The sequence below is a fragment of the Nanorana parkeri genome, unplaced genomic scaffold, assembly GCF_000935625.1.
Source record: "Nanorana parkeri isolate BGI_ZX_2015 unplaced genomic scaffold, ASM93562v1 scaffold26, whole genome shotgun sequence".
In the NCBI taxonomy this organism is placed as follows: Eukaryota; Metazoa; Chordata; class Amphibia; order Anura; family Dicroglossidae; genus Nanorana; species Nanorana parkeri.
Genome location: NW_017306294.1, coordinates 508,984 through 534,391, shown reverse-complemented (window position 1 = coordinate 534,391; position 25,408 = coordinate 508,984). Strand labels below are relative to the sequence as shown.

At 46.0% G+C, this 25,408-nt stretch overlaps 1 protein-coding gene across 1 annotated transcript in view; it reads right to left on the bottom strand.

The window, feature by feature from the left end:
- Positions 1 to 24,599, bottom strand: part of LOC108794644 (putative adenosylhomocysteinase 3) — an 86,153-nt gene extending 61,554 nt beyond the window's left edge. The window contains exon 1 of the mRNA XM_018565720.1: positions 24,075 to 24,599. Coding sequence (XP_018421222.1) covers positions 24,075 to 24,335 — 261 coding nt within the window. The 5' untranslated portion in view covers positions 24,336 to 24,599. The remainder of the gene's footprint in view (positions 1 to 24,074) is intronic.
- Positions 24,600 to 25,408: the final 809 nt, after the last annotated feature.

Below are 25,408 nucleotides of genomic sequence, written 5' to 3'. Positions count from 1 at the left end.
CCCCCCCCCCCAACGCGCCCGCCCCCAGCGGGGGGGGGGGGGGGGGGGGGGGATGTCCCGACAGTCACGGCTCTCTGCAAGAAGATGATCGGGAAGTGAGCGAGCGGCGGTATGTGTTCGCTAACTTCCCGATCTATAGGGTCGACGTGTGACAGTTTCATTGTCACACGTCGGCTCCAACTACGAGGATGAGAATAATTCACTCATCTCATAGTTCTTTAAATCCAGCTGTCCATAGCATTACACTGGGCTTCCAATCAGATCGGCCTGAAAAAAATATGACAGACGACGTGATCGGACTGCTTTGTAAGAGGAGCCTAAGGCCCCGTTCACATCAAGGCGTCAGTTTTTCAACGTTTGTATGCGTGGGTTCAGCTAGCTTTTTTGCAAGTTTATGCACATCTTCCACATTGTGTGCAGAAAAAACACGTGCACGTGAAGACGCGCGTTTTGACAGTCAGTGAAACGTTGTGGTCAATGGACGAACGCACAAACATACAAAAATGTGCAACATGCCTCTGCCACGCATTGCTGGCAATTCCATTGAAATCTATGTGGGAAAAACGAGCTGCAAACTGCCAAAAGAAGTCAATGTACTTTTTTCTGCGTTTTGCTACTCAGGTGTGAACAGGGGCCATTGAAGATGATGGGATTTCTTGTGTTGGGCTTTTTAAAGCTCTTTTTCTACTGCTCAAAAACACCCGGACGGTGAACCGGACCCTAGTGAAAATACAGTGGTACCTCGGTTCACAAACGCTTCTGTTCGCGAACAATTCGGTTCGCGAACAGGAAGTTGGGCAAAATTTTGCCTCCGTTCGCGAACTCTGCTTCGGGTGACTAACACAACCGCAGCCGTTTTCCCTGCTCTGACACATGGTCATGGGTCCCTCTAGTCGAGATCGAGGTCTGATCACAGTTTGATTCGGTTCACGACCAAAATCGCGGAACGAATTAAGTTTGCGAACCGAGGTACCACTGTATTCATGCTATGAACATATCGGTCAAGGCAATGAAGCTTATTCAAGCTCTATCCTATGCAGTGGCCATGTTGGTAAAGCCTTTTCTTACAGTTACCCCACAATTCACAAATAAATGAAGGCGCGGCGCAGACCTGAGTGATCTGGGATCACGCGGTCCTGCACAATTGCAGACAGCAATTGTCACGCGGCCCTAGTGATTTCAATGGGGTTACATCTGCGCGGCAATTGCAAACAAAGGTACATGCACTTTTTTGGGCGATACACGGCACGCGGCTGTTTTACAATGCGCAGCCCGGCACAACTAGGGTGCCATTAGAAAAAAATGGCACCCACAGCACAATCGTCTGCGATGGGTGACTCCATGACCGCGCAGTATCGTGCATGATTGCCGCTCGGTAGCAGATCGCCCAGGTGTGCACCGCCCCTAAAAGCACAAGTGATTTGGTCAAATATCTCTGAACGTTTGCGTCAGCATCGCATTTCTTCAAAGTCAATGTCAAGGATGTACCTAATCTCTGAAATGCAGCACGATCACAATATGGCGATTATCACAACAATGTTTCAGGTTTTAAGAGAAAAGAACATTTTGAAGTAACTTGTAGTCCATTATAAAAATTGGAATCTGCAGTCAGCCTAGGACAGTATCCGAACGTACACAGCTCAATGAGGTGGTTTAATCATAAGAAACAGCTTTCAAGTTCCAGCAACACCGAGGTCACGCTCTTATCTGCTTTTAATAAGAACTTTAGCACAATAAAGAAGGTCAACATCAGATACAAGCGACTATGAAAATACCTTTCAATGGAACCGTACTGCTCACTTCCATTAAGTAAGAATTGTTTTAAGGAGATTGTCTCATAAGTCATGCAATGTCAATTACTTTTACGTTACATAAAGCCATTTTTGCCAATTCCTATGTGCCGCGTGATTATAGAGAGGGGGAAGGGTTGTATAATGGAAATGTACACTTGCTGCTGGCACATTTTACCTTTCACAAACAGGCTTTTTTAGATTTAGAGAATGTGCTTCTTATAAATAGCTATGTCTTTATTCCCTATGCTGGCAAAAATTGCACTAAATGCAATAAAGAAAAGAACATTTACATGTAAGAAATAATCTTGGAAAAGGTGCTCTAACCATATTTAATCTTGACCCTGATGTCCCTTAGACCAGGGGTGGATACATTAGTCTGGAATAAAAAGGAGCCAGCAGGATTAGTTTTAGACGCCAGCTCCATAGACAACAACTAGAGGAAAACCTCTAAAGTTAGGCGGCTGCTATAAATTTTAAGGTGCGTTGGCTACCTGGCTCCTGGGACTTGTCTAGCAGTGACTTAGGCCTGGTTCACACCTATGCGGCATCGCTTTTGCACAGCGTGCGGTTATTTGAACGTTTATGTGCGCTTTGCACATTTGTGTGTGTATATGACACGCGTTTTGACTGGCAGATTAAAAGGAGAACTCTAAGGTGAGTTATTTCCACTCATCCTCATATTTAGAGCCGACCTGTGACAAAGAAGCTGTCACAGGTCAGCTCTATTAATCAGAAGTGAGCGAGCACAGGTCGTCGCTCACTCCCCGATCATCTCCCTGCAGAGAGCGGTCACTGTCAGTCACTGCAGGGATTCCCCAAATAGTGGAAGGGGGAGGGCACAGCTGGCTCTGCCTCTAGATAGGCAGAGCCAGCTGTCACTCACGCACCTGGGTGGAGCCAGACAGTATTGTCGGGATCAGTCCCAGCTGCGGCGCTCTCAGTATATGGCGGGCAATAGCTCTCATATGCTGAGCTTTGGGTCACCGGAGGAGGTTAGTATATGTCCTCTCGTGACCTTAGAGAGAATGAAGGGGAAAAACACTTACCCCCATAGTTCTTTTAAGAAACATTTCGGGCAATGGACGAACGCACACACAAACATGCAAAAATGTGCAACATGATTCTGCCGCACATTTTCGGGCATTTCCATTGAAGTCTATGGGGGGGTGGGGAACGAGCTTGAAACTGCCAAAAGAAGCTCATGTACTTTTTACTGCGTTTAGCATTTTCCTGCTGGCGTTGTGCTGCTCAGGTGTGAACAGGGGCCATTGAAAATCATGGGATTTATTGTGTTGGGCGTTTAAATTCACTTTTCCTACTGCTCAAAAACTCCTAGGTGTGACCCAGGCCTCAAATATCACAGCCTGGCTAGCGTTCCAAAGCTCAAGGCGAGTTCTTCCCCATCATACGACATGGTAAGGACACCACATATAAAGTCTGGAAAAATGGCAATATAGGTAACATTTTCCTCCTTGGGTCTACATATACTTTGAAGCTGAAGTCGGGTGGGGGTACAACTTACCAAGGTACTTCTCCTGACTAAATACAAGTAATAGAGCAAAAACAGGTTTATTTTAACTATTACTGGGCTGCTTATTTTACATTTTCATTTTTTAGCCAGAGTTCTACTTCAACTGACGACAACAAAATCGAATATTTTTTCAGTCCCTTCTGAGGGCAGTCTGCTAACAGTTGGCGTATTCCAATCTGATGTCTGCACCTTTGGTACAAGTTAAAAGGAATAGACGAGTAAGCATCCATTTTGTTCTACGTACAATGCCTGAATTATGGCATTTTAGATCTGCATGCTTTAAATTGTGGAGTAGTTTAACAATGTTGTAACAATTACAAAATAAAAATTTACAAGACCAGACTTTTTTTTTTTTTTTAATAGGAACAATTCATTTTGAAGGTGTCTGTCAACAGCAGCTGCAGATTAAACATCACTAACATGTATACATTTTATATAAATTTATTTAGAGATTTAAGTAACAGTTTTATATTCAAATTTTTGTTTTGTTTTAACACATATAATGTTAAAGAATGGTTTTGTACTTGAATCGTTTTGCGATCTAGTGATGTGGGTTAAATGCCTTAAGTATCAGTCACATGGAAGGAAAAAAATACAAAAATGAATGCAGAGAGGCACAGTAGAACAGATCATGCATTCAGCCTTTATCCTGTAGCAGTTGCCAAGGATATAGTGATTTCGTCACAGTCACTCCTCTCCTCCCCCATCCTCCCCGCACTGCTGCTAAAGAGATTGCTTTGTACCCAGAGGTGTAGTCCCATCCAGCCAGCTCTTGCGGATGGTACATTTATCGCTCTGCAAATGGATGATTAAGCAAAGAAAGATTCTTTGACAAATTCAGCTGAAACCATACCGAAATGATTTCACCTGCATCACCTGTAATAAGGGTACAATTCAGTTCTTGTGTAATGTGAACGTTATCAGTTCATAATCGTATACCTCTGAATAGTCACTGTGCAAATGTGTCTGCAGACGGAGCCCAAACAGATGATCTACCACAATATCAGCAAATGCCCTACAATACAGGCTTTTATTCCAACGTTCATGCTACTGAGCTGCTAGCTTTAACAATAATCCATGGCGGAAAAACTGGTTCCAGCGGCATACAAACTATGATCTTGAAATTCATTATAAAAGGCCTATAGAATTTAAAGTGATATCATAGATGGTTAACGTAAATAAGGATACACAAGCCATGCATTTTTCTCTTTAACCACTTAAAGGCCATAGTGTTTCACCCCCTTCCTGGCCAGGCCATTTTTCAGTATTCAGTGCTGCGGTACTTTGACTGATGTTTATTCTGTCATGCATATCAGTGATTGATGGCCCTAGAATTATTGTTCTCACTGCGACGTTCGCGGCGATATGTAACATGTGCTGCATAATGGGCGCAATCGTCGGTTTTGTACATAGGCACACCCGACGCATGTTTGCGTGTGTATGTGGGGGGCTGGGGACTTTAAAAAAAACTGTTATTTTTTTAAATTCTTTATTTTTTTTAATGCTGTAATTTTTGTTTTTTTTTGATCTCCTGTTAGAGCGTCGCCGTGCCGGTCCCAGCCGCACCGGCCACAGCGGACATCGGATCACGGGACCGGCAGCGGCGACGGGACACAGGTGGGGGGCGCACACCCGCAGATTGTGCAAGCAATCGGGCGTCTCTAGAGACGCCTGATTGCTTGTATGTAACATGCTAACAGTTTTCCCTCTCGTGTGCAGCGCTCAGCGCGCGCACAAGAGGGGGGGAGGGGCAGGACGTCTTAAGACGCCCACCCGCTCTGAGCAGACTTCCGTCCGGCCGTTCACAGATGGCCATGGACGGAAGGTGGTTAAAAATGCTTTTACATACTTCCTGGATAACCAATGTCACCTCATTTCTCAGCACTGGGCTTTTAAAAACAAAACGAATATAATCTCAAGACAGTAGTAGAATGCTTCACATAGTGACACCATATAAGAGGAAAGACTACAGTTTAGCTTAAAACAACAGTCCCACTTCTAACAATCCATCTTTCAAGTTTATGATTAATGTGCCGTGCATTTCATTAGCTTCAGGCAATCTCTGACAAAGCAGAAAGGTCATTGTGTTCCTCTAACCAAGTGCAGCAAATAACCATTCCATTCTCTCCAGGACCTATCCTGAGACAAGGACGGTAATAAGAGGCCTTCTTGAATGGTGGAAGGAAAGGTTTCATTTACTTGCAATATAAACAGTGCAGAGCATTGTACACGACAAGCTGGCCATGAAAGAGGCCTTTTACATAAAGCATGCATTACTGCGATTTTGAGGGGATACTCTTCTTTGAGTACAACTAGATAGCTTGTCCTCTACTACGACCTGCATGGAACAGCCGAAGAAATCAGAAACTTCATATTTCCATTCACATTTTATATATTTCTTTTGACTTTATGGAAACCTTTCCTAAGTGAAACTAGGAGGCTGCAACTTCTGACTTTTCAGTCTCCAAGTGGCTGTAGAACCATCTTCAAAAGTTTGTTTCCCTGTTCAAAAGGCAAGGAAGATGAGGCCTTTGTAAACCTGCTAAGTTCATACTGGCTTCCGGTCCGTGATTCATAAAGAATCTGAAGCCAGTGGGTGAGCATAATCGTCAGGCACCTAGCATTTTCAGAAAGTGGCCAACTTAAGACCCCGTTAACATATAGCGACTTGTCGCGCGATATCGCGAGAAGTCGTCGGCCAATGCTATTCAATGGAGCTGTCTTAACTCCATGTCGCTCGTCGCAGTCGCTTCTACCGGACCCTTTTTTCGGCGGATTTTGCTTTTTCCTATGGAGCCCGACGGAGAAGGTCGCGCTACCGTCGCTGGAACATGGCCCCGAAAGTCACGCTATCCCGGCCGCTGCAAAGGTATGTCGATATATGTGAACGGGGCCTAAAGGACAAGGTGCTGTCCTCCTAGTGCCTCAGCAAGGACCTTCGTAGCAGGATTACCAGGCATTTCACTGAAAGTTGCAGATCTAAAAATATTGAAATTACTTTATAAATTACAGCTTATGCGATTTTAGTCATTTTGGATGGCACCCCACCGCACTAAGGCAATGTGATGAGCGGCAATGTAGATGCATTGCCTTAGTGCACTGGGGTGCCATACAAATTAACAGCATTATAACAAACTATTGCATACAGACATTCCTCGCTTTACGACTTACCTGCTTTACGACCACTCGCACTTACGACCGTCCTCCGATCGACCTCCAACCTTACGCGTCATCGTCAGTGCGACGTGTCGCCGGCGGAAGTGATTTCCTCCGTTCTTCACTGCGGGTCCCGGTAAGTATTTTATTGCCCGATGTACAGTACACTGTTCAGTACTGTACATCTGCAACACTATACAGTACAGTACTGTATGGAGTTCCTCACTTAACGACCAATTCGTTTAACGACCTGGTCGTAGGAACGGAACTCGGTCGTTAAGTGAGGAATACCTGTATATAGTGTGATAGCAGTTGTTGCGTTACTGCAATGCAAAAGAGTAATTCCAGCCTAAGTGTAGGCAAACAGTTAAAACGTACATACATATATCGAACTGGTGGTGAGGGGGAGGAGTCAGCTGTCAAAATAGACCAAGCTCACCCTCCTTTGACAGCCAATCCAGTGATTGCTGAATGTTTGTAAACAGGACATAGTAACTCATACTATGTACCAGTTATGAATGATCAGGAAGTGATCTACATCACTTCCTGTTCCTTCATAATTATGTGCATAGTAACCCATACTATATCCACAATGTATGAATGAAAAGGAACACTCAGTATAGAGGATTCCTGTAATTTATAACACGGACTGCAGAAAAAGAAATTGAGGACTCTGTCTTCAATATTTTATTTATTTTTTAATTGTGAAAGGATAATGAGGAGCCTGTTTAGACCCCTGAAATTTCACTAAGGTAAAAAATAAAAATGTTTTTTAAAAAGTTAGAAATAAACATTTTCGGTTTGACTTTTTTAATTTTCAGCTTAAAAATTTTAATTTCGGTGCACCTCTATTGTAAACTTGCCAAAATAGTTGTAAATCTATTCAGCCACTTTCCTAACTGTGATACTTCTGGCAGGTATTCTACAAGGTTCTGACCATTAATGTTCTCTACCTCCCATACAATGAAATGTAGTTTGGCCAACAATGTGACTGGATGGTGAAGGACAGCAACTTACTAAAGAGGTCATCTCTGTGCTTTCATCCAATCAGCAAGCTTCATTAAATGGATTCAGAGCACAATGCATTGAAGCCTGAATGAATAACTGGATTGCATGAAGGTCTTTCATATATATCTATACATACAAATTTACCAACCAAAAGAGAAACTCTAGTAAGATCGTAATTATTATTGAAGGTGTATTTGCCCATGTTACCACATCTCACATCTGTTCACCTGATCCCATGATATTAGGTTCTCTTATGACATTTTTTAATTTTACTGGAGAGAATTTACTTCTTCACTTCCCCCAAGACAGCTGTTTTGGTCTATGGTATAGACAGATGCTTGATGGCCAACCACTATGCAAGGGACTATTACACATGACAAGTATTTATATCTATAAAAACAGATAACATGGCTGGAGAAGAACACACTATGCACAGAATACTTGCACAGTATGACATGCCCTAAACCACGGTAGTTAAGAAGTTAGTTGCCTCTGACCAGATGTATCTTTTTTTGTTGGCTCGTATGGTGCGCAGGAAGGGTTCCAGGGCCAGGACGAATAGAAGCGGTGAAAGGGGGCAACCCTGACGAGTACCATTGGAAATTGGGAAGACGGATGAAAGGTTACCATTTACCCGTACCCGTGCCGATGGAGCAGAGTAGAGGGAGTTGATCCAAGAACGCATGTGGGGTCCCACACCGACTGTCTCCAACGTGCAGCGGAGGAACTCCCAATCCACTAGGTCGAATGCCTTCTCCGCGTCAGTGGATAAAAGTATGCAGGGGGTGGCCTTCGTCCGGGCAGAGTGGATCAAGCCCAATGCCCGTGTGGTGTTGTCCCTTGCCTCCTGCGAGGGGACAAATCCAGATTGGTCCGGGTGTATAAGTTCCCCCAAATGGGGTACCAGGCGGAGGTAGAGGATTTTAGCGAAGAGTTTGGTGTCAACGTTAAGGAGGGAGATCGGCCTATAGCTGGGGCAGAGCGAGGGGTCCTTACCGTCTTTGGGTATGACAGTGATATGAGCCATCTGGATGTCGCCTGCCTGTGTGTCAGTGGGAAAGCAGAAGGCTTTTAAAAACTACGTGCGGCTGGACAACCAGCCAGGTCAGTTCACCCCTGCCTCTAGGGCAACAAAGAAGCAGAGGTGAAACTGCACCTATTGGGGGGTATTCGGCTAGTCAGAGCAGTGCAATTCTGATCAGCAATATCAATCAAACTTAGTTTCAGAACAATAAAGAGAGATGCCGTCAACCACAGCATCTGGTATTAACGCGTAAAAAAAACAAAACAAAAAAAACTACCTTATCGAAACATAAAAAGGCATAACAGTGTTGAGAACAGTGGCAAGTCAGCTTCAAGCTGTCATCACGGATCCGGAATGGTAACCTCGGGGACCAACGGGTGGGGGTTGATTACTGTGTGTAACGAGGTTACTTCACGTACACCTGTGTGGGTGGCTGCATCAGGGTAGACAATATGTACGGGTCTGGTCACCTCAAGAAAACGGCAGCTGAAGGTTCCAGGGTTCATGCGTAAGTGGATGGCTAGGGGAATGACGAGGTCCGTGGACAGTCAGGAATAAGGAACCAGGTGTTCGAGCATTCCCCGCCGTCTCCCCGCTATGGGATTAGGACACCCCTGTTCTCCCCTGGGACTTGTGCTGTACGTGGGCGCATCACTGCTGGCGGATCTCAGCAAGTGGTGGTGTCTCCCCGGGATACCCGTGTCCAAAAGTCGTCTATGGGCATAGAGTGTAATCGGGTTGGCCCAGTGGGGGGGTCGCGGGTGCCGTGTGTCAACGCGATGGGCCTGGGGTGCTAGCGTAATGCTGGGGGAGGGCCGTGGCAAGAGTCAAAGTGACCGTTCCCAGAGAGCAGGGGTCAGGTAAGGGGCCCCCAGTCGTCACCAGTCAGGAGGGGGTGGGTAGGGGAGGCTCCAGGCAGTCTGTGGACGGGGTCAGCCCCGCTCAAAGTGCATTAAACATTGAAACATTAACTGCTTGTGTGACTAGGTATACATCACCCGGAGTAGGCACAGCTAAGGAGGTCCGGAGAGGGGTGGGCAGTTCCACAGCCCGGTGGATCGGAGCCAACCAGGCCTCATTTAGGGAAAAAGTCCTCAGTCCACAGTGGTAGAGTCCGTTCCTTCGGGTCGTGAGGATGAGAGTGTCAAGGGGGGTCATCACAGCTCTCGTGAGGTAGGGTCTTCTACTGCGTTGGGTAGGGCTGGGGCTGGAACCGGGATGTCCCGAGTGCGGGGCCGTGAGGTGCTTCTGGAGTTGACTCGGCGACTGGGGCGTCGAGGCATGGAACGGGATGCGTCAGGGAGGTCCGGCTGGAGCCAGTCCTGTACTTCCACTGGGTCGCTTTCCAGAAACAGGAAGAGGTCCGGTAGCTGGTCAGGGTGTCGTAGGATTAAAGTCTCCCCACTTCTGCGGATGTTCAAGCAGAAGGGGTAACCCCATGAGTAGAGAGCTCCTGCTCGGCGGATCTCAGTGAGGAGCGGTTGAAGCAGTCTGCGCATTTGTAGGGTGCGTCTTGATAGGTCCGGCAAAAGCGTGACCTCTGACCCCTCAAATGCGATCGGACCCTTTCGCCAGGCTTGGCGGATGATGGCGTCCTTCATCGTGAAATAGTGTATACGGCATAATACGTCAAGGGGACGGGGGTCACCTTCAATGCGAGGGGCTCCCACCCGGTGCACGCGGTCAATTTCCAGGGGTGCATCCGGGGACTTGTCTAGTATAGCATTGAGAATCCCCGATACCACCGGTCGGAGATCAGCAGACGTTGTTGCGGCGGGAGCGATTTTCTAAGTCGTCATGTGCCAAGGTCAAAGACGCAAGGCGGGAGTCTTGGTAGACGACCCTGGACTCCAGGGCCGCCAGCCGGTGGGATACTCCCTCATGGTCTGAATGAAGAGCGGTAACCCGGTCCCCGAGCTGGGACACTGTGGAAGATACTGCGTCTATGTCCCTTTTAAGGGCGGCTTCCATCCTGGACACCATATCCACCATGTCCTGCTTAGTCGGGAGGGAGAGTAAAATGGAGGATATCTCCGCCGCCGTGAGGGTGGGTGCAGCCGCCATTGCCTGGGCAGCGTCCCGTGTTGGATGTGTCGGGCAGTCCGATGCTGGGCCGGATGTTGGATCGATCGGGTCCCGGGACGGCTCGTCGAGGGGGAGCGAGCGTCCGCCAGATGCGGCGAGAGGAGGGAAGCCCGGCGAGTCCCGAGGAGATGTGGATGGTGCAGGCCTCAGCGACTCAGACGGGGCCATACGTTGCGCGGTGGAAGATCACGTGGACGAGGCCGGGGAGGCAAAGAAGTGGTGGAGGTCTCTGGTGTTCCGTCCGCTGTCGGTTCCCGAGGATTTGCCCTTCTTGTACATCGATTTGGGTAGGTAGTTTAGTGTAAATCAGCTGATAGATGCTGGGTTGGCAGCAGAGCTCCGGCAAGTCGCGTCTTCACACCGCCATAGCTAGGCCACGCCGACCAGATGTATCTGGTGACACTACAGGAAAATGAGATCTCTACAAAACACAATATCTTCCTCTCAGACAGTTGTCACTTGAACAGGTGTACCCAGTGAAGATGTCCCAACAACCTGTTCTCATGAATACTGAAAAAAACATTTCCCATAACGTTCTGTATCAGAGACAATAGTCACTAGCACCAAAAGTGAGGATGAACCTCCCCAGTGAGGACCAAGACAAGTGAGAGATTACAGGGGTTAATCCCTGCAAATTCCCCTCCTCCACACCTCCCTCTAAATACAAAGGTTAATTTAATGGATACAGGTTGTTTGGAGGAACCTTAGGCCAATTCAATTTGCGTAGGCCAAGTGGAGACCTTCCACTTGCTAGAGATAAGTAGAAGAAACAGACAGCTAAAGCATGAGATTCCGTAACAGCTTTAGTCCTTGTTCACACCTAGGGCTAAAACACTACAAGGCTTTCAATGGCCCCTGCTCACCCCTGAGCATCCCGTCGCCTATAGTGAAACGCCTTTCGCCGGAAAAACTACATGAGCTACTTTTCTGCAGATTTCTTCGCTTTGGCCCCACAGACTTCAATGGAAATGCCTGTAAAAAAACGTGAGAAGAGTTTTTGCGTTGTTTTGTTTGGCACGCAAGAGCCAGCCTTACAAAATGGAGGACAACACAAGCTTAAAAAAACGCACAAACAAAAATGCTGTGAAAAACTGTTAAAACGTGCGTCGACATGTGTAAAACAGTGAAAAATGTGAACAGAGGCTTAAAGTGAATTTTAGGTGTGGATGCTACCATTGCTGACCTCTTTCTGCCACTCCTCCAATGACACCTCTGGGCGATCTGTGACGGCGCAGCAATCATGCACAATACCGCGTGGTCACGCCCATCTGAGTCGCCCATCACCGACGATCGCGCTGTGGGTGCCATTATTTTCGAATGGCACCCCAGTAATGCTGGACGGATCGTGCGGTTTCCGGACGCGATTCCGCATGTGCTTCTATACATGATCGCAGCTAAAACAATCACTCATCGTGTATCGCAAAAAAAAAAAAAAGTTACCTTTTTCTACAATTGCCGTGCAGATGTACCCCATTGAAACCAATGGGGCCGCACGGCAATCGCTGTCTGCAATTGTGTACGACTGCGCAATCCCAGGACACTCAGGTCTGCACCGGGCCTCATAGTGCATTCAATTCTGCACACTAACTAACCAGCCACAGCAATGGTATAAACCACCAGCAACATAGTTTCCTCTCACAACCTGCCACCTTACAAGCAGTGGGCCAGATGGAAGGCATTATAAGCAATTCTCCAAGCTATTTACAGCCAGAAAGATATTCTTTGAAAAATTGACATTCTGGAAACTTTTTAAAGAAAGTTATTACGTTACATGGTAAATTCTAATTGAGGTTCTGCTTCAAAAGGACACCAAAACATTTAAATAGATAGTACAGTGCACAAAAAAGTTTCAATCCCACTGTCCTAAACAGCTGACCTAAGCACACATTACCAGACCTGTCATACACATATCCCAGCAAGACACTTGGCTGGCTGAGCAAGAACAAGACAAATAATTATGCATGGTTACCCGGCTCATTTAAAAGCTGCTCTACTCTACATCTGATAAAGCTCATATACATGCAATAAGCTGAGCCAATGTAGGAATAGGATTCGATTTGATAACCTAATCTCACTACTTTGATAAAAACAGAATTGGATGGAAACAAGGACCAGCACCTGGCATTTAACTACAGTGAAGGGATCCCAATGGCGCATAGATTCAAAGTCATGAACATTGAAAGGTAATGTCTGACGACCGTCACTTACAAAGCAGGAACATACAGCATGGATTCATTCAACTTTATCAGTCATTGTGCAAGTCCTACAGCCAGAAGCTTCAAGCCAAAAAAACTTGATATTGTCTACATATAAAAAATACTAAAGGATGCACCGATACCGTTTTTTCGGTATCAAGTACGAACACTGATTTTTTTTTTTGGTACTCGTCGATACCAAATATCGATACCAGAAGTCCCATTAAGTAAGTCGGGCAGCGTATAATGACTTGCTGCCCTCCTTCCTGATTAGCCAGGAAGCTGGTTCTGTGTTCCCTTGTCACCAGATGACGAGGAAGCACGGAGCTGCTTTCTCGCCAATCAGGAAGCCGGGGGACGGGTAATGACTCACCGCCTAGGCTTCCTGATTGGCCAGCTTCCCGAGTGACGAGGTAGCATGGAGCCAGCTTCCCAGGCCAATGAGGAAGCCAGGCGGCGTGTAGTGACTCTCCCCCCTGGCTTTTTGATACCGGACGTTCCCGTGTCGGGATAAGCATTTAGGCGAGCACGAATACTCACCCAAATACTCTGTGCATCCCTAAAAAATACCAATAATAATGCAGGAGGGGATGGTCTAACAGTGCTTGAGAAACAGCTAACCAATTTAAAAGAACCAAACACGAAGATTCCAGGATAATACATGCCGCACATTAGCAGAACAGTGACTATACAGTGATTTTATTTTCTGGTTAGAGAGTTCTGGTTAGTTGAATACCGGATAACAGAGTTTACTGAATATAGTTTGTCTCAAACATCTGGGCCTAAACCAAACTCTTTTGGGAATAAAGATCACGTCATATGCCAGCACCTGAATGTTACAATATTTTGGAATTGTTATAAAGCATTTGGCCTCATTCACACAGACATCCACAGCTGTACAGTGTGCATGTCCACCCAGAAACCTGCGCCCATGCCGTACAAATTGTCCTCGTCCGGGGTGTGCATCTGTACGGGCGCACAAATTTGGGATGGTGTGTAGCAGTGTGCAGGCGCATCCCATCATTGAGTTGTACAGGGGGCTGCACAGATCAGATGTCCTTCCCAGTTGTATGTTTCTGTACAGATGCAGTACGACGACTGTGCCCGTCTGTGTGAACGAAGCAGATAAAACCATCTCCAAAGCTGGACAAAAGTCCACGTGATAAATGAAGGCCTATTTGCTATGATTCTCTTACTCTACAGATTTAATTAGCGTTCGTGCACTGCATTTGCCGCACGTCCCCATAGAGTTGAATGGGGTCCTGAACACGCAACAAAAAAGCTCATTTAGCAAATTCTGTCAAATGCGTTCTGCTTTTTTTTTTTTGCTTTTGCGTGCATTTTAACAAGCACAAACGAGAAGAAAAAACAACACGCATGCCTGGCCTGCATTTGGGATGCCATTAGAAATCAATGGCAACGCAAGTGCGTTTTGCTGCATTTTTGTCAGAGCACGCGTTTGGTATGCGTTCACAGAACATGCTGGTAGGAAACCCGTCAGTAATCACAAAGAGGCAAAACTGTTTTCTATGTGCCCGCTTATACCACTGAACTGTGTGGAGACCAAAATGGATTGTACAAATTGTGTACTGCCTGCAAAACTGAAAGCAGCCCGCATGGAGCGTTCAAGCGTGTGCGCAGTGTGATCAGGCCCTTAAACTAGCTGGACACCAGCAAATCCAGCAGGTCAAACAGGCTTTTATAAACATAAATCAAACTACAATCATTGCACAACCAGGTCTTTCTCATTTAAAGTCTGAATGTTCAGCTCAAATCCTAGTAAAAAGGCAATTGGAAAACAAGCCACAATTTCTACAGGCCCAGGTTGTAGATTCGCACCTGAAATACTGCTTGCAACAAGTAAATGGCTCAACTTAGCCCGTTATTAGAAATGTAGCCTATATATGCCACCTAAGACTAAATCTTACATCATTATGATAGTAGAAGCCAAGGGCTCATAGCTCCACAGACTTTAGGGTCCTTGTCTGCAGCATGCTGGCAGGGGACAGGCATTTCTACTCAGGCTGTGGCCACGTTCTTAAGAAAACAAAACTGCAACTTTGCACACCTTTTGTTTTAATGCACTTACATGGTATTTAGCTGATTTAAACTTGAAAGTTTTTTTTGAGCTAAAGGGCAGGTTCACACCATTTTCCAGACCAGATCTGATTCGGAAAATGGTGTGAACCTGCCCACAGTTCCAGTACATTCCAGACCAGACAAAATAAGACTAGCAGTATTTTTCTGGTCTGGAACAGACTGCGCTGTGTGAACAGAGGCAAGAAATAGCATAGGGATACATTAGGACGCATTTTGGGTCCGGAAACAATCTGGTCTGGATGTGGTGTGAATGGGCCCTTAGGATTATAAAATTCTTCCATATCAGAGCATGTTATCATGCAGCTTACAACAAATTACCTTTTATCATGACCAGCAGCAATCCTACTATTGACTGTCATGTCACTGTCACTTCAACGGTTCCCTTTCTTTTGCACACACAGTCCTACACATCCAAATGAATTAAAAGGAGAACTATGGGGTCAGTGTTTTTCCCCATAGTACTCCTTAGGGTAACGGGAGGACACAAACTAGCGTCCTCCCGTTACCCTAAGCTCAGTATACTGCGGGCTGCAGCTCGCGGTATACTGAGACGCCGCACCTGGAGCGGATCCCGACGTAGATGACGGGATCCGCCCAGCTGCGTGACAGCTGGCTCTGCCTATCTAGAGGCAGAGCCAGCTGTACCCGCCCCCTCCCCCGTCCGTTCCGCCAGTCAGCGCTGGCAGATCGGAGCGGGGAGAGGGGAATCCAGCCCCTCCCCCTGTCACGGCAGAGAGCCGTGACAGGATCGAGAGGTGAGGGAACCCGGTATGTGTTCCCTCACCTCCCGATCTACTGAGCCGACCTGTGACAGTCTCATTGTCACAGGTCGGCTTAGAACTATGAGGTGAGTGAAAAGCACTCATCTCATAGTTCTCCTTTAAGCACCAGTGGAAGTACTTTTGCAAGTATTGAACACAAGGCCATAAGTGGAAAGCTACAGAATCAAAGCAATAAGGGGTCATGGCCTGTGGAAAGCCAAGAGCGCGGACTCTGCACTCCTCTAGCAGGAAAGGACAGTGACAACTTGAACAGGCAGGAATAAGTATACAGATCTTGGATATGAGCAGACCTGTATCATTGTTCAGTGACGAAGGCATAGACACAGGGTAACTGCAATGGTTTAGCCAAGGATGGCTGTAGCAAGACATAAGCAAACACTATTTCCTATTACTATATAGAAAAGCAAACCTCAGTGGGTTTGGATGTAGACGTAGAGCTGGTTATACACAGAATAATTAATCGGCTAAGGAAACAGATTAAGCACGTTGCCATGAGGTTTTGTTGACAAAAAAAAAAAAAAGATCAGTTTTGGAGAAGGTAATCTGTGGTCCTGGTCACAGAAATGTTTCAGAATGCTAAAAGAAAACTGACAAAAGTATATCGTGAAAAAAATAAAATGGTACTTTTGGTTTAGAAACCCTTATAAACCTTTTCACCCTCTACAAATAATAAATACAGGTCTTAGGTGCACAATTCCATGGCTTCACCCTGCTTACGACCCTGCAGCCTCCAGGCCCTCCCTGGAGCAAGTGGACTTTGTATAACAGCACATGTACGGCCTGCAGGAAAATGTCCTTCCCCTCATCCTGTATGGAGGCAACATGGACACCGTAAAGACAATTTCGCAAATCACCATCTCAAATGTATGCCCTTTCATAATGTCCATTTGATGTGGAAAATGTCACATCATGTACAGGGAAATGATCAAATGATCCCTGATCCCAACTCACACAACCATAACGGCTCTGTATATAGGTAACCTAACAAAGGTGAAGCATACTTCCAGGTATCGCCATGCTCTTCCCCCCGCACGGGTGCCACCATCGTTCTAATGGAGGCACCGGTGCCCGCAGCGGTTGTGTGCGTCCATAGACACACACAGCCCTGTGGCAGGCCACGCCCCTTACGTCTTTGATGGCAGAAGGAGCCTATAGCTCCTCTGCCATCAGTATCCTCCCCCTGCAAACTGGAAGTTCGGGGTACGGAGGATAGCTTTGGGACCGGCGGCGGGGACGAGTGCAGCTGACAGGTAAGTGTGGGGGGGACTGGGGTAGAAAAAAGGTGCTGGGCTTTTTTTTACCCTAATGCAGAGAATGCATTAAGGTAAAAAACACCCAGACCTTAATACTACTTTAAGAATTCCTTATTTCTATGCTTGTTTCAGGAAGCACTGAAGCCACAGCATCAGCGTTACAGCCAGACAACTAGCATTTTCAGAAGAAATGATCAGCAATAGCAAAAATTGTGATTTTCTCTAACATGTAGAGACTAAAATGCTACTTTTTTATATGCTAAGCTGCAGTGCATAGGTCGATGCGGTCAGGGATAGTGATTGATTCCAAACCGCATGTAATTAGGTTTCACATACAATCACATGCAGTGTGTGGCCATTCTGCTGCTTTCAAATGCAGCGGCTGTCACCTGATCATTGATGTGAATGTGTGACAGCAGCCGCTTGTAAATGGATGATTAGGGATTCCCTAATAGCACCTAAAATATAGGTGTGAATGGAGCTGAAGTATATCAAGGGTTAGTTTCACAACACTTATCGCTGCATTAAGGCCCCATTCACACTTCCACATATTTGATGCTGGTAAATACCCATACAATACATTAGGAGATTGGAGACATTTTGGTCAATAGCACTGAAGTGCAGTAAGACAATGAGGAGGTAGACCAGTGCCTTTGACCATAATAGCACAGGTTTCATTGTTGATTCTTTTTACAAAGTTTCACAGGCATTTAACTACACAACAAACATAAGCGCATAGAAGAAAGCCTAAAACCTACCATTCACTTCTACAGGAAAATGAGTTACATATAGGAACAGTTTGTGCTCGATATGAAGCACCCAGTGCAGGCTTGTCATGTATGTATACTACAACTGCACCAATGGCTTTCTTAGTTAGATGTACTATGTACAACGAGCAGGAGTCAAATTACACCAAAATCCATTCTGTCAGGCAATAATCCTAAATAAAATTGTACTTATTATTCAGAGAAATGCAACAAAAATGCAGTGCGACCATCCTTAGATTTCCCTTCACATTCCTGCGAAAACCTTAAGGGGGATATAATCGCCATATATTAAAAGGAGACTTATGAGGTGAGTGATTTTCACTCAGCCTCATAATCTGAGCCGACCTGTGACAATGAAACTGTCACAGGTCGGCTCAGTAGATCGGGAGTTGAGCGAACACATACGGGCGCGCGCTCGCTCACTTCCCTCCGGCGCTGACTGGCAGAACGGATGGGGCGGGTACAGCTGGCTCTGCTTCTAGATAGGCAGAGCCAGCTGTCACTCACGCAGCTGGGTGGATCCAGACATCATTGTCGAGATCCGTTCCGGCTGCGGCGTCTCAGTATACCGCGAGCTGTATCTCCGGGTATACTGAGCTTTGGGTGACGGGAGGACGCTAGTTTGTGTCCTCCCGTTACCCTTAGGAGAACTATGGGGAAAAGCCCTAACCCCATAGTTCTTTAATAAACAGTCCACTTAGTGAACATGGTGCAAAGTTGTTCACTTCAAGGTCATAGTAAAAGGACAAGGGGCACTCTGGAGGAAAAAGAAGTTTAACCTCTTCAGACGGGCAGGAAGGCTTCCTCACAGTAAGAGCTGTGAAAACGTGAAATAGACTCACCTCAGAAACTAGTTCTAGCCAGCTCAGTGTGTTTCTAAATCCACAGAAACTAGTTCTAGCCACTGGATATTAACATTTTATAATATACCAGAGATTTTTGATCCAGAAATATTAGATTGCCTTAAAGTGACAAAGTCACAAATTTGGGCACCCCCCCTCTCATGCTGCTTAAATGACTTACCTTAAATGATGCCTCTTGCTCCGATCATCTTCTTACTTACAGTTGTATTAAGGACGTCTCTCCAGCGCTGGTGCCGGTCTCTGATCCAGCGCGGACTCCTCATGTCCCATGGCGTCTGTCCGTCATGCATGCTCCCCGGCTGCGTGCATTCACCTTCGCTGTTTCTCTCCTCTTCTCCCCGCCGAAGATCTCTCCTGCGCATGTGCCCATCACACTGCTCAGCCGCTCGAGAAGCTTCAGATCTTCAGACGGGAAGTGGTGGAGACACAGGTAAGTAACCCTTTTGGTAACTTTTTTAAAAATGTTTTTGCATATGTCTACTGCTTACTAGTAGTAGATTAATTGAAGAAAAAAACAAAAACATGAAGGTTTAATTATACTTTAGGGATTAGGAAAGATTTTTGTCCCTGTGATTTTTTCTATTGGCTGAACTATAACTGTCTTTTTCAACCTAGGCAACTTTTGGATTACCCTCCACTTTCCTTGCCAGAGACAATGGTCAACAGGACCAATAGATAGGTTTTTATCGCTGTTTGGGTCCCCTCTGAGAAGGTTAACCCTGACAGACTTACCCTTTCCACACTACCCCAAAAACAAGAAAAAGTTAAGGCTTTTGGAGATTTTTCATTAAAGTTTTTACAGACACCGTCAAGAACAAACAAGAGGAAGAGTGGGTAAAAATGTGTAAAGGAAAAGGAAAGATTTAATATTTTTATGTCGAGGGTTTACATACACTAAGTTGTCGCCTTACTCCAAACTGTCAAATGCCAAGTACAATGATTATTATTAATACATAATATAGTTAACAATTTTCATTATCGCTTGGTTGGATCGCCTAGCTCTCTCCTCCACGCTGGGAGGAGGGCACAGCAAGCAGTGGGCATGTGCAATAGCCAGCCTGCTATTGCAATTTCAAATGGCCAATAGCGGGCTGGCTATTGCACCAGCCCGCTACCTGCTGTATTTACATTCAGCTGCCGTCTGTTGAATCTTGCCACTGGCAGTTGTCATTCCCTGGCTGAAGCTATTCAAGCACCATGTGCAATTTAAAAAAAAAAAATTATATATAATTATATGAATAATGTGAAACCTCACGCCACTACACCAATTAAGTTAAAGGAGAACTATGAGTCACATAGGTCGGTCACAGGTCGGCTCAGTAGATCGGGAGGTGAGCGAACACATACCGGCGTTCGCTCACCTCTCGATCCTGTCACGGCTCTCTGCCGTGACAGGGGAGGGGCTGGTTTCTCCCCTCCCCGCTCCGGCAGCGCTGACTGGCGGAACGGACGTTGGAGGGCATAGCTGGCTCTGCCTCTAGATAGGCAGAGCCAGCTGTCAGTCAAGTAGCTGGGCGGATCCAGACATAATTGTCGGGATCCGCTTCAACTGCGGTGTCTTAGTATACCGCAAGCAGCCGCTCACGGTATACTTCGGCGTCTCAGTATACCGCGAGCTGTATACTAAGCCTAGGGTGACGGGAGGACGCTAGTTTGTGTCCTCCCGTTACCCTAAGGAGAACTATGGGGAAAAACACTGACCCCATAGTTCTCCTTTTAGCAGCAGCTGAAATCTGTGTGGTCAGATATATAGTATAAAGTTAATAGTAAAAGCCGCGCTGTGTGAATGAAACTGCAAAAGTGTCAGATATAGTAGATACAGAACTTGAAATAATGTGATACATGTGATACAATGTGCAAAACAAATAAGAAACGCATGTATACACCATGCACCTCAGTGTAAATGCATTGCTACAAAATATCCACACCCCTGATGAAGTCACGCCCTTTGAGGTAACGTACGTAGGGTGGAGTAGAGGAGCTGAGCGATTGCACACAGTGTCTGTGGCTGCTTACTTAAAACCTTATTTTTATCTAGGATATGTGAGTAGTATCCTTTTAAAACCATCTGCACTACGAGTCTCCACTTTTTATTTGATGAATGGGCCATTCGGATGAATTGTCTGCTTTCAACTCCTGAGACTGCAAGAGAGTCTGTACCTGAGAGGAGGAAATCACTGGGAGGTGCTTCCTCTACCATTTTCCTAATGGACTATTGAAGATCCAGGATCATGGACATTTTTTAACCATTTATTATTTTCACTGAAGTGCATATTATACACATGCGTTTTTTCTAGTTATTCTTTGCACATTACATCACATTGTTTCACAGTTAACATGTATTGTATTTGATTTTCCATTATGGATATTTTGTAGCAATGCATTTACACTGGTATATACATGCGTTTATTTGTTTTACACATTTTGCCAACAATCATCCCACGTTCAAAGGCTGTTAAATCGTGTGGCTTACCCGTATCTTCAGAAACAAATCACTTCTACTGCCGTGGTAAACAACCTGCTTCCCTATTTATAATGGTCTGGCCCTCTAGCAACTTCAGCACAAAATTATAGCTAATTTGCCTACAAACGTCAGGTGGCCATAATATAATAATCTGGTCACTCAGTGTATATATAAAGTTTTGGCCTGACAAATTCTGCTGAGGGAGGTGCGTTGCAGTGGCATTCATTTCAATGGCACCTAAAATGCGCCTCCCACCCACAGTGTGATCGCTCGGTACCACAATGCTGAGTGTTCCAGTGTGATTGCAAAAAATTGTGCATGCAGTTTTATTCTGAAGTAAAAACTTTGTAACACTTAATTTGTATATTATATTTTAAATCAACGATGGTATTTCATTTTTATATCCAATTAATTGAAAAGAAATAATCGGCTAACTAATCGATTATGAAGATAATCATTAGTTGCACCCCTAAATAGTTCATCAGATGTAGACAACATGTAGCAGAACTAGAGTTACCAGCATTATTACTGCCACAACCTCACTTGAAAGACTGGGAGGAAGACACATTTTATTATATAGCGTGCATAACCAAAGCAAAAGCTCATGACGGGACAAAAGGGGACAAGTATAGAACTAAAAAACTTAAGGGCGAGAGAGAATATTCAAAATTGTATTAAAATTATTACAACACATCAAAATGATTTGATTGATTTCAAAACCTCCAATTCCTAAGTGTGGATAAGTATGACCCCCTCAATTACAGATAACAGAAAATTCTATAATTCCAGGTTGACACGTTTCATGGATTTTCTTCACTTTCTCAGGAACTCTGGGATAGATGATCATAGTTATAGGTGCGAAGACCACAATATATTGTAGAATATGTATTTAAACTGCCCATTTCCAATGTAAACCCTAAAAACAGCACAAAAGCAACCACCATAAAATACCAATTCAACATATTAGGACTAAAGGTTCAATTTCCAACTGACCTTTGACCACTCAGCATAAAGGAGCCCCCACCTTCAGGAAGTGCACCATTAAACTAACTGCGTGAAAGCTGTACCTTTCTGGGGGCTGTTTTCATGCCCTTTTAGGCCTCATTCACATGTGCGCGAACATCTGTACAGCATGCACGCCTGCAGAGACCTGCTCCCAGGAGAGAGAGGAGCTGCGTGTAAATGAGTGCAGCCATCTGTATCACCCTATGGGAGGAAGAAGCAACATGCCAACCCAAACCAGGACATCCGAGCAGGTCCAACTGCCTGCGCATGGACGCACACTGTGGGGGAATTTATCAGAAGTGGAGCAAACAGAACCTGGAGCAGTTACCCATGGCAACCAATCAGCATCTCTCTTCAGTTTGCTCAGGTAAGATTTGAAAATGAAAGATAGAAGCTGATTGGCTGCAATCCAGATCTGCTCCAGTTCTGATAAATTCCCCCCTGTGTGTCTAAGTGCGGGCACCTGGAACTGCACAGATGTGCAGGTTCCGGGTCAGCGTGTAGCCGAATCCTCCCATAAGTAAGAGGTACAGATGCCTGCATGCAGTTACACACGAAGCACCCATCCCTCCCGAGAACAGGTCTTTGCACAGGCATACAAGCACATGTAAATGAGTCCTTAGGGTTTACTTTAACAATCTGAATATATTTATAATTATGAAGACGCTGGTTATCTGCTTGCAGCCCATTCATGTTTGAAGTGTGGCCCTTGGGCCCCAGTGGTCAACATAACCATGATCTCTAGCAGTTTCATGTTAACACCTCCCCAGTCTCCAATTGCCTTCTACAGTGTGACTCCTGTCTCCAACCACTCCTGTAGAACAATCTCTGACCATTTCCTCTAGCAAGTTCCTCAGTCCATGACAACCTTCTACTGCATTACATATTAAGAGAAATCAAGGGCCATATTTGAGGCCCTCTATTCCTTGTAAATTGACAGCCGCTGTCATATCTACGATCAATGAGGTCCTGAAGAAACAGAGGAAGCCTGTGAAACATGTTGACCTGGTATTGCTCTAACAGCTGTAATTGAGGTGGTCATTCTTCTCATGAATGTATGAGGTATGGAAATCAATCAAATCATGTTGGGATGACAGCAATCTAAGAAATATAGATCCAATTCTCGGTCACTATACCAACCGACAAATCCTAACCTGCTGCAATAACCAATCCTGCAGAGGTCCAGCACCTGGTCACATGACCCATGCCATTTTTCCATAAGCTCTCTGGCAGAGGATGTTCATGGGATGTCATCAGAAGACAGCTCAGGCAGGATCCACATATACCAAGGGAAATTGATCAAAACTGGAGCAGCTGTCCATGGCAACCAATCAGCTTCTCTCTTTCCTTTTCAAATCTTAACTGAACAAACTGAAGAGAGAAACTTATTGGTTGCCATGTACATCTGCTCCAGTTTTGATAAATCCCCCCATTGCCACATTTAAAAGGTGTTTAATATTATTAGGACATCTCAAGGTCACTAGTGTGGCCTCACTGCAAGCCTAGCCGTCATTCTGCTCATCTCCTTAGTACATTTAGCGGCAGACACGACTCACTAGAAGACAACCCGCAGCACCAATGACAGTACGACTTGACGCGGACCAATAGGACGACAGAACGCAACGATGGATCTCTCCGCGAGTGGCTGCGCTCACCTGTGCACATCACTCCATAGCAACTGCGCGGTACCCTCCCGCTGCCGGAGGATGGAGGAAAAGTAGTCCCCCGTCCATTGGAGAAGCGACAGTGTGCGAACGGAGGACTAGCAGGCGATGCTGCCGACCTCTCCTGCATCCACACTGAGCGAGCGCCGGCAGACAGCTACATCCCCGGACAATGAGAGAAGGCGCAGCAAGGGAGAAACTTCACAGCACGTCACAGGAAGGAGACGGGTGGAAGGATGGGGTGACATTGACACCCGAGCACACACATCGCTGACGTAACCGGACAGGTATCAGCGCCCCGATACATATGTACAGGATGACAGATGCCTGGGAACATCTCATATGTGAGTGTAGGGGCTGCAGGGGGAGCCGGGGGAACATTACCTTCTTGACGGTACGAGGAGCCTCACTGATTGCGCCCTCCGGGCTCCCTGCGCCCTCTCCGCCCTCTCTCGGGCGCTGCGCCTGGTCGCTTCTCTTCAGAGCCGAGGCGGGAAGCCCCTTCGTCGGCTGGCTGAGCGGCGGGGTGGAGGAGTTGTTGTCGGGTTCGGCATTGGCAGCCGAGACCAGCGGAGCCCCGTCATTTGACTTGTCCTCCTTCAGCTCCACATCTGCCATCTTCGCGGTGACCAGCTGTACGGACATGGCGAGCGCTGATGCGGTATCCTCGGCTGCCTCCTGATGCACACAAACACTACCACGCTGCCGGCAGCCGCTGGCACGCCCCCGCGCCTCTGCCCGCCCTCCTCGCTGTGCGTCATGGGAAGCGTAGTTCCTTCTACGGCGTTGGTGCAGACATGCGCAGCCGGAAGAAACCACAAATCCCAGTATTTAGTGCGCTCTGCGCCTTTCTCACAGAGGCATGACGGGAAATGTAGTGCCCGCTCCTTTTCGATGTCTACGGAAAAGTGTAAATTGACTACAATATCCATCAGTCCTTGCAGAGCTAGGTATGATAAAGGTGTAAGGGGCTGGACTTCACTGTTTCAATTATCTTTATTAGCAATGGGGATGGGTGTGAGGTTTCAGAGGCTATCTCTTCTTGTACTGAGTGTATAGGCGGCAGTGTAAATAAGTGATTGGCCTCGTTAAATGATAAGAATGCGAATATTTCCGTGTAAATACGTGCAGTGGGCAGTCCCTGTAAGAAATATGAAAAACAGATAAGAAATCACCTTCAAGTATGGATATTGGCTATGTAAAATAATGGATTGTCACTGCTGCTTGGCCTTGATGCATGTCATATATAATATGAAGGCTTTAACTACAAATCTAGAAGGTTAGATAATCTTTATACAATCTCCTTTACATCTATGAAAACTATGGCATATGAGGACAACCTAAAACAATACATTCAGTTTGTATCAAATCAGGCAAACCCTTACCCTATATAGTTGATGGTAGATCTGAACGAGGTAGCAGCTACAATCATATTGTACAGTGTATGGCCAGCTTGAGGTCCCGTTCACACCAGGGCGGTTAGTCCGCACGGATTTGGCCGTGCGGATCCGCCGACATGAACGATCCCATACATTGCGATGGGCAATAGGGACCGTTCATGCGGCTCCACGCGATCCAAACCTCCCGCCCGAAGTTCTCCTACGCTGATCAGTGCGGTTTCCATACTGCTTATAGTGGAACCGCACTGTTCAGCTTGGTTTTGGGCGTTTTTAATTGCGCTTCAGCGCTGAAACGCAACTAAGAACACCCAAAACTGC